General features: G+C 51.4%; 1 protein-coding gene across 1 annotated transcript; it reads left to right on the plus strand.

Moving 5' to 3' along the window:
* Positions 1-9766, plus strand: LOC144337088 (zonadhesin-like). Its single transcript, XM_077979910.1, has 3 exons — positions 1-235; positions 7474-8072; positions 9143-9766. Exons 1-3 carry the CDS (start codon positions 130-132, stop codon positions 9764-9766), a joined length of 1329 nt encoding a protein of 442 aa, XP_077836036.1. The 5' UTR covers positions 1-129.
* The last annotated feature ends 509 nt before the right edge of the window (positions 9767-10275 follow it).

A 10275-nucleotide genomic window follows, 5' to 3' on the forward strand; every position in this document is an offset into this window, starting at 1 on the left:
AGCGAGAAGGCCAGTACCAGTTGCTGGCTTTCTGTGGGCTGCTGGGTACCCATGACAGGCCCTTCCAGGCCTGCGATGAGCTGACCCAGGCCCAAGTCCACATGGAGAAGTGCATCCACGACCTGTGCCATGAGGGGCTCGCGGCAGATCCTGTGCGAGGCTCCGGGGAGCCGTACCCAGCAGTGCCAGCAGCATGGCCTCCTAGCGAAGCCCTGGAGACACCTGGTGGACTGCAGTGAGTGGTGTCCTTTTTGTGCCAGCCAGCCAGCACATTCCCCCGGCCAGGTCCACAAAACCAGTTCTGCTCATTTTGTGGGGCTGCATAATTAATGATCTCAGAGTAGCTCCTTCAGGCCTGGCCCAGTGAGACGCTCGACGTCACTGGCCCTGGTTTCATGCTTCCCACCAGATTGGTTCCACACCCAGACAGGCTCACCCTGACCACAGTGGCTCCACACCTTGCAGCCACTCAGGTTTCGCAGCCCAGCAGGAAAGAGAGCTCCGTGGGTCCCAGAAGCTCCAGCATGATTTGCACTGCGTCTCTGTGGCTTTAATTGACCCCTTCCTGTACCACTCACTGTGGCCAGGGGAATGTGAGTCTCTGCTGACTTCTGCCTGACTCCGGGCTCTGCCCTTGGGCCCAGGCAGAAGTTGGGATGAGGTTAGCAGTGGGCAGTAGTACTGGCTGGTACCCAAAGGACAAATGTCTGCTGCCTCTCATCCTTGTCCTGCTGCCAAACGATCTTTGTCAAGAGCATTAAGCCGGCCGGGCGCGGTGGCTCAAGCCTGTAATCCCAGCACTTTGGGAGGCCGAGATGGGCGGATCACGAGGTCAGGAGATCGAGAGACGATCCCGGCTAACACGGTGAAACCCCGTCTCTACTAAAAAATACAAAAAAATAGCCGGGCGAGGTGGCTGGCGCCTGTAGTCCCAGCTACTCGGGAGGCTGAGACAGGAGAATGGCGTAAACCCGGGAGGCGGAGCTTGCAGTGAGCTGAGATCCGGCCACTGCACTCCAGCCTGGGTGACAGAGCAAGACTCCGTCTCAAAAAAAAAAAAAAAAAAAAAAAAAAAAGCATTAAGCCGTCTTTCAAACATTTTTGATGGAGACCCACAATACAAAATATAGTTCATTTCAGGATCCAATTCTATTAGTTTTCTATCTCTTGCTGCTGTAACAAATTGCAACAAACTCAGCAGCTTAAAAAAACACTTTTTTTTTTTTTTTTGAGACAGGATCTCGCTCTGTCACCCAGACTACAGTGCAGTGGTGCAATCATGGCTCATGCAGCCTCCAACTCCTGGCTCTAGTGATCCTTCTGCCTCAGCCTCCTGAGTAGCTCGAACTACAGGCACACACCACCACACCTGGCTATTTTTTAAATTTTATTTGTAGAGACAGAGTCTTGCTATGTTGCCCAGGCAGGTCTCAAACTCCTAGTGTCAAGCGATCCTCCTGCTCAGCCTCCCAAGGTGCTGGGACTACAGGCGTGAGCCACTGCACCCAGCTAATTTTTTTTTTCTTTTATTTTTTTGAGTCTCACTCTGTCGCCTAGGCTGGAGTGCAATGGTGCAACCTTGCCTCACTGCAACCTCTGTCTCCCGGGTTCAAGCAATTCTCCTGCCTCAGCCTCCTGAGTAGCTGGGACTACAGGCACCCACCACCATGCCTGGCTAATTTTTTGTATTTTCAGTAGAGATGGGGTTTCACCATGTTGGTCAGATGGTCTCAATCTCCTGACCTCGTGACCTGCCCACCTCGGCCTCCCAAAGTCCTGGGATTACAGGCATGAGCCACCCCGCCCGGCCCAACTCCAGCTAATTTTTTGAAAATGTTTTGTACAGATGGGGTCTTGCTATGTCAAATTTTTTCTTACAATTCCAACACAGTTCTCACTGGCCTAAAAATCAAGGTGTCTGCAGGAGTGCATTTCTTTCTGGAGGCCCTAGGGGTGAACTGTTTCCTTAATTATTTCAATTGTTGGCCGAATTCGGTTTCTGATGGTTATAGGACTGAGGGCCCTGTCTCTCTGCTGGCTGTAACCTGAGGGTTGGTGTCTGCTTCTAGACACCAACCACATGCCTTGACTCATGGCCCCTTCTGTCATTTTCAAGGCCACTAACAGCAGGTCAAGTCCCCGTCATGCTTCGAAATCTCCTGCCTCTTTCTGATGGACTGTCTGGCCTCCGTCTTCCACTTTTAAGAGGCCATGTGATTACACTGGGCCCAGCCAGAAAATCCAGGTTAATCTCTCCCTTCCCAAGGTCTAGAAACTTAATCACATCTGCGAAGTCCATTTTGCCATGTAATGTAACATAGGATACAGCAATTAGACCGTGGACATCTTTGAGGGGCCGTTCTTCAGCTGACCACACCAATGTATGCATACACAGCACACAAAGTGTCACCAAATAGAAAAATGCACTCAATACTTTGCATTACATTCTTTTCTATTCTATTTCATTTTTCAAAGCAGGGAACGCTCCCACCGATCTGTATAGCATTGAGATTGAGAACACAGATCCCAAAGTCTGGCTGCCTTGGTTAGAATGACAGTACCACCATTTTCAGCTGTGTGCTCTTGGGGAAGTCACTTAACCGCTCTGTGCCTTAGTTTCCCCTTTAACAAGAGAAAGAATGGTGATAATAGCACTTCTCTTGTGGGGTTGTTGTGAGAGCCAAACAAATAAACAGTAGCTGGCAATGTAGTGAATATAGTGAATGCTCTACAAGTATCAGCTGTCATTATGAAATTGATTTTTTTTTGTTATTTTTGATATGGAGCCTTGCTCTGTCACCCAAGCTGGAGTGCAGTGGCATAATCTCGGCTCACTGCAACCTCCACCTCCTGGGTTCAAGCAGTTCTCATGCCTCAGACTCCCAAGTGTCTGGGATTACAGACACACGCCACCATGCCTAGCTAATTTCTGTATTTTCAGTAGAGACGGGATTTTGCCATGTTGGCCAGGCTGGTCTCAAACTCCTGACTTCAAGTGATCCACCTGCCTCTGCCTCCCAAAGTGCTGGGATTACAGATGTGAGCCACCGCGCCCAGCCTAAAATTGATTTTTAACCTGTGTTAACATCACTCTGTCCTGAGAACCACAGGGTTCTGCTGTTGGCAGGCCTTATCCCAGAGGCTGGGTCAGCCTGTCCTGGGGAGGGCCTGGGATCAGCCTGGCCCATACCCTCCCCAGCCCAGCAGGCAGCTGAGATGGTCCTGAGTCATCTTTTTATTGCTTTGGTGTGAATGGGACAATAGGACCATCTCACAGATGAAGAGCAGACACAGAGCTGCACAGCCAGGGAGTGGCAGGGAGGGGTCCCCCTGAGCCTGATCTCGCCCTGGGTGATGCAGGGGCCATGGCAGGACTGAGAAGTGCCGGGTCTCGGACCTCGTAGGGCTCACATGCTGCCAGGGTGGCCGGGTCTGAGGTGGGGCAGCCACGACAGAGTGATCAGGGCTCAGCTGATGGAAGCGTAGGGCCACATGGGAGCACAGAGGAGGGGCTGGCCCAGCCTGGAAAGTCAGGCCAAGTTTCCCAGAGGAAGGGCCACGTGAGCTAAGGCCTGAATAACAAGTCAAAGCCAATAGATAAGCAAGGAGACGCCAAATGTTCTAGGGAGAAGGAACAAGGTTTTCAGAAGCCCAGCGGCTGTGTAGAGTTCAGCCAGAGGTGGGGGAACCTGGAGAGTGATGAGATTGAGGCATGGTCCTGGGTTGTGTCTGTGGGGCCTTGAATGGCAGGCAAAAGGTGAGGACTTTATCCTGAAGGACTGGGCCCCTAACTTCCAGGACTCCGAGGCACAACTCCTTTTCTCTGCCCATAGTCCCCCACTCCTCTCAGAGCAGGAATCAAGTTCAGCATCTTGTAAACAAAATCTCTCTTTGTCCAAAGGAAACAGCCCGTTGCAAGCTCCAAAGGCCAACACAAGGGACTGTTGGTGGGTGCTCTGGCCTCTGGCCTGCCTGGCCCACCCCTCCTCCCAAAGCCAGAGACAAGCCCTGGGGGCGTCACACGCTTTGACTAAGGTTAACTGAACACCTACTAAGCGCCAGGCAGCATTCTAGGCACTGCGGACACAGCAGTGATCCAAACAGACAAAACCTTGCCCTCATGGAGGCGACATTCCAGTGGAGAAGACAGAAAGAGTGCCAATAAGTAGGTGATTAAACAGTAAGTCAGGCGGGGCAGTGCTGGGGAGTGCTGGAGAAGGGGCATGCAGTATTAAACTAGGGGGTCAGGGTTCCCTGAAGTGCAGGGAGGTGCCCTGGGAGTGGAGACTGAAGGAGGTGGGAAAGGGAGCCGAGCCAGCTGGGGGAGCAGGGGAGACATTCCAGGCAGCGGGAACCCAGGAAACCCATCCAGGAAGGGTGCAGGCATCTCCCCCAGCCCCCAGACTCTGGGCGCCCAAATCAAGAGGAACTTTGAGCTAGAAAATCTCCCACATCCCACGCCAGGACATTTCTCCTTTTCTGACTTTATTAATCCTGAGACTGGGGGACAGCCCCCACCCCCAGCACTCACGCACACACACACCCACCCCCAGCAATTTCTCCTCCAGTATGTTTTTTCCCCTGATCTGTGAAACCCCCAAAGACAAGGGTTGAAGATGGGGTCTGTCTTGGTCACAAATGTGTCACCAGAACCTGCCATAAGGCCTTTAAAAGCATAGGTCAGGTCCGGGCACAGTGGCTCCCACCTGTAATTCCAGCAATTTGGGAGGCCAGGGTGGGTGGATCACTTGAGGTCGGGAGTTCAAGACCAACCTGACCAACAGGTGAAACCTCGTCTCCACTAAAAAAACACACACACAAAACTTAGCTGGGTGTGGTGGTGGATATTGGGGGAAACTCCACCCCCAATATTTAACGTGGGTTCTTTTCTATTTCCCTAAGTATCAGCTGGTCTGAGAAATAAAGTGAAAGAGTACAAGAGAGAGAAATTTTAAAGCTGGGTGAGGCCGGGCGCGGTGGCTCAAGCCTGTAATCCCAGCACTTTGGGAGGCCGAGACGGGCGGATCACGAGGTCAGGAGATCGAGACCATCCTGGCTAACACGGTGAAACCCCGTCTCTACTAAAAACTACAAAAAACTAGCCGGGCGAGGTGGCGGGCGCCTGTAGTCCCAGCTACTCGGGAGGCTGAGGCAGGAGAATGGCGTGAACCCGGGAGGCGGAGCTTGCAGTGAGACGAGATGGTGCCACTGCACTCCAGCCTGGGTGACAGAGCCAGACTCCGTCTCAAAAAAAAAAAAAAAAGCTGGGTGTCCGGGGGAGACATCACATGTCAGCAGGTTCCGTGATGCTCCCTGAGCCGTAAAACCAGCAAGTTTTTATTAGTGATTTTCAAAAGGGGAGGGAGTGTACGAACAGGGTGTGGGTCACAGAGATCATATACTTCGCAAGGCAATAAAATATCACAAAGCAGATGGAGGCAGGGCGAGATCACAGGACCACAGGATGGGGCGAAACTAAAATTGCTAATGAAGTTTTGGGCACACATCATCATTGGTAACATCTTATCAGGAGACAGAGTTTGAGAGCAGACAACTTGTCTGACCAAAATTTACTAGGCAGGACTTTCCTCATCCTAATAAGCCTGGGAGCGCTACAGGAGACCCGGGCTTATTTCATCCCTTTGGCTTCAACCGTAAAAGATGGCCGCCCCCATGGGGGCTGTTCATAGGCCTACCCTCAGGGGCGCATTCTCTTTCTCAGGGATGCTCCTTGCTGAGAAAAATAATTCAGCGATATTTCGCCTATTTGCTTTAGAAAGAAGAGAAATACGGCTCTGTTCTGTCTGGCTCACTGGTAGTCAGAGACCAAGGCTATCTCCCTTGTTCCCTGAACATTGTTGTTATCCTGTTCCTTTTTCAATGTGCCCAGATTTCATATTGTTCAAGCACACATGCTCTTCACACAATTTGTTCAGTGAATGCAATCATCACAGGGTCCTGAGGCAACATACATCCTCCTCATCTTATGAAGATGACGGGATTAAGGGATTAAACTAAAGACTAGCATAGGAAATCACAAGGGTATTGATTGGGGAAGTGATAAGTGTCCATGAAATCTTCACAATTTATGTTCAGAGATTGCAGTAAAAACAGGTGTATGAAATTATAAAAGTATTAATTTGGGGAACTAAAAAATGTCCGTGAAATCGTCACAATTTATGTTCTTCTGCCACGGCTTTGGCCGGTCCCTCCATTTGGGGTCCCTGACTTCCCACAACAGGTGCACGCCTGTAATCCCAGCTACTTGGGAGGCTGAGGTGGGAGGACCACTTGAACCCAGGAGGTAGAGGCTGCAGTCAGCCAAGATGGTGCCACTGCACACCAGCCTGGGTGATAGAGCAGGACTCCATCTCAAAAAAATTAAAAAGCATAGGTCAGATCTCATCAGATTCCTGATTAAAAGCATCATTGGGTCCCCCTTGCCTCTGGGATGAAAGATGACCTCCAGACCTCTTCCTAAGAGGCCCCCACGGCTGCCTCTCCCTGCTCACCCTGCCTCCTCCTACACTGTCTTTGTCTAGCTCACTCCACACCAAGGGTCCAGCCACACTGGCCTCTCTGCTGTCCCTGAACCAGGCCAGATGCCTTCCCACCCCTGGGCCTTTGCATCTGCTGTCCCCCCGGCCTGGAATGCTCTTTCCCAGACATACACATGGCTGGCTCCTTCCATCATTCAGGCCTCGGCTCCAATGTCACCTCTGCAGAAAGGCCTCCCTAGCCACTGTCCTCAAATCAGCCCATGGGGCTTGGCCACTCTGTGCTACCTAAAGCTGGGTAACACAGATCTGACCCAGTTTCTCAATCTGAAATTATCTTTTATTTATTGCTAGTTTGTTGCCCATTTCCCCACTCTAGAACAGGTCAGCATACTTTTATGATAAAAGGCCAGATAATAAATATTTTAGGCTTTCAGGGCCACACTCTGCCACAACTACACAAAGCTTCTGTTGTAACACAAGAACAGTCACAGACAATACACGAACCGACAAGCTGGCTTCCATTAGGACATTATTTATAGACATTGGAATTTGAATTTTACATGATTTTCACACCTCACAAAATTTCTTCTTTTGGTTTCTTTTTTTCTAACCACTTAAACATGTAAGGACTATTCTTGGATTGTAGGCTGTGCCAAAACAGGTGGAGGGCCAGATTTGGGCCCCGGGGTGTAGCCTGTCAATGTCTCACTAGAACATCTGTTTCACGAGGTCAGGGATCTCTGTCTTGGTCATTGCTGTGTCCCCAGGCCCTGGGATGATCCTGGCATATAATGGATGCTAAAGTTGAACAAATATGTGCTATAGAGAAGGCTTCGATATATTCATTAATTCTTCCAACAAATATGCATTGAGGTTTGCCATGAGCTGGGCTCTGGGGAGATAGCAGGGAACATAATTTGAACGTAGGGCAGAGAGTTGACGTCCTTGCATTGAATGACTTGTGTTCCTCCAGAGCTGACCTGTCCCCGCTACAGCCACTACGAGCTGTGTGGCTTCTCCTGTCCCAGCTCCTGCACCGAGCCTGCCCTGCCCGACAGCTGCCCAACACCATGCCAGGATGGCTGCCAGTGTGACCCAGGGTCTGTGCTCAGTGGCACGGACTGTGTGTCCCCCATCCAGTGCAGCTGCTCCACTGGAGGCAGGTACCACCCGGCCAGGGAGGCCTTCTGGGCTGGGGAGCACTGGGAGCAATTCTGCCACCGTGAGGCTTCCACCCACGCCATGTGCTGTTCCCCCTCCTCCTGTGGGCCAGGGCAGAGATGTGGGACCCTCAGGGGCATCTTTGGGTGCCACCTGCTCTCCCGTGGCACCTGCCAAGCAGCTGGGCACTCACACATCATCACCTTTGATGGGAAAACTGTTGAGTCCTCGGGTACCTGTGTGTCTGTCTTTGCCAAATCCTGTGGCTCCTCCTGCTCACTGCCGTTCTTCAGGGTACAGCTGGGAAAGGAGAACAGATCCAGCAGCCCCCTCACGCTTATCATGGAGGTGTCTGTCCAGGTTAATGGCACCCAGGTCCACCTGCGGAGGGACAGCCCAGGCATGACTCAGGTAAGCACCAGCTTTGGGGACATGTCGTTCCTAGGAACCCCAACCCTTCACCCAAACCCATAGCCCCAAGGGAAAAACTTATTCTGTCTCCATTATTTCTACATTTTACCTCTATTCCCTGATTATACACCCATTTTTGACTATATCCATCAGATGCATTCAGTTAAAATAACAGAAACACTCTCAGACCAGCTTAAGAAAAAAAAAAAAGAATTATTGATTTACACAATTGAAAAAAAACTATAGGTGTATGGATTCAGGCATAGCTGGATCCAGATGCTTGAACAATATGTCTCAAATCTGTCTCAATTTCTGGGCTCTCCTTTCCTTCATTTTCAGACATGCAACATCCCATCCCACCTTGTAGGGACAAGGACAGCTGCCAGGTTAGCAAATGTCACTGGAAGAAAAGTGTCCCTCATTGGCCCAGCTTGAGTCATGTGACCACCCCTGAATCCCTGGTGGACTAGCTGATTGGCTGGGCCTGGGTCATGTGCTGGAAGTTAGGGTGGGGTTGACTTTCTGTGAACCACATGGATTGATTTTGGAGGAGGGAGTTCTCAGGGAAATCCAGAGAAAGGAGAAATGAATGCAGAGCAGGATAAAACAAGAGATGGTCGCTATTATAATTCTGTCTTTGTTCCATCATCTAAAAATGTTTTACATGTATTTGGGCCAGGTGCAGTGGCTCACATCTGTTATCCTAACACTTTGAGAGGCCAAGGCGGGTGGATCCCTTGAGCTCGGGAGTTCAAGACTAGCCTGTCTCAAGCAGGCAATATAGCAAGACCACGTCTCTAAAAAAGAATTAGCTGGGTGTCTTGGCACATGCCCGTAGTCCCAGCTACTTAGGAGGCTGAGGTGGGAAGATCGCACGAACCCAGGAGTTCGAGGCTGCAGTGAGCCATGATCATGCCACTGCATCCAGCCTGGGGCATAGAGTGAGACCCTATATCAAAAATATACCAACATTTTTACATGTATTTGAACACCTACTATGTGCCAAGCAACACTGACCCAACTGTGGTCCTATGCCCCCAAGCCTTCCTTTGATTCTGCCTGCTCCTTAGGTAAATGGTGAGACAACAGCGCTCCCCGTAAGTCTGAATGGGGGCAGCCTTGCTGTCCACTGGAATGGCCTCTTCTCCCTGCTGCAGTGGGACTCTGGCCACTGGCTCAGCACAGATCTCACCTACAGCCTCACCCTCACCCTGCCCCACCTCTACGAGGGTCACACCTGTGGGCTCTGCGGCAACTTCAACAGCGACCCCAGTGACGACGCTGAGGCTGACATTACCTTGGAGAAGCAGAGCAAGGCTTGTAGGGACAACTGTGGGGCTGCCTGTCCAGTCTCAGTCTGCAATGACCAGGGGCAGATTGTGTCAGCCAGGAGGCAGTGCTGGCTCCTACAGGACCCCCAGGGATGCTTCAGCCACTGCCACTGGGAGATCAACCCAGACTCGTATGTTTCCAGCTGTGTCGATGACTTGCGTCTTGCCGGAGGCAACGACCACATCCTCTGCCTGGCCGTGCAGACATATGCCGCCATCTGCCAGGGCGCCAACGTCACCTTCAGGCACGGGAGGAGTTCTTCCTTCTGTGGCGAGTCATGGTTGAGCAGGGCAGGAATTCATCTGCATGCTCTGTACGGCCACACACAGACTGACATCCTTCCGCCCTCCTGGGCTGCCTGAGTGCCCCAGCCACTTCCAATATTCCAATTCCAGCACGGGGAAGGTCTTCCGGGCCCTCCTCCTAGGCTCCAGCTGGATGCATGTGGATTGGTAGGGGGCCTGTTTGCTACTGATTGCTATTTTTTTTGTTTTTGTTTTTGAGACAGAGTCTCACTCTGTTGCCCAGGCTGGAGTGCAGTGACATGTTCTTAGCTCACTGCAGCCTCTACCTCCCGGGTTCAAACCATTCTCCTGCCTCAGCCTCCCAAGTACCTGGGATTACAGGTGCCCACCACCACACCCAGCTAATTTTTTGTATTTTTAGTAGAGATGGGGTTTCACCATGTTGGCCAGGCTGGTCTTGAACTCCTGACCTCAGGTGATCCACCTACCTCAGCCTCCCAAAGTGCTGGGATTACAGGCATGAGCCATGGCACCAGTCCGCTATGTATTTTGAATACCACCCTGGGGTGACTGGATCCCTGACATCAAGGGGATGTCCTTTTCCACCCTCAGAAAGCCTGACTTGA

Source organism: Macaca mulatta, chromosome 19 (assembly GCF_049350105.2).
Source record: "Macaca mulatta isolate MMU2019108-1 chromosome 19, T2T-MMU8v2.0, whole genome shotgun sequence".
In the NCBI taxonomy this organism is placed as follows: domain Eukaryota; kingdom Metazoa; phylum Chordata; class Mammalia; order Primates; family Cercopithecidae; genus Macaca; species Macaca mulatta.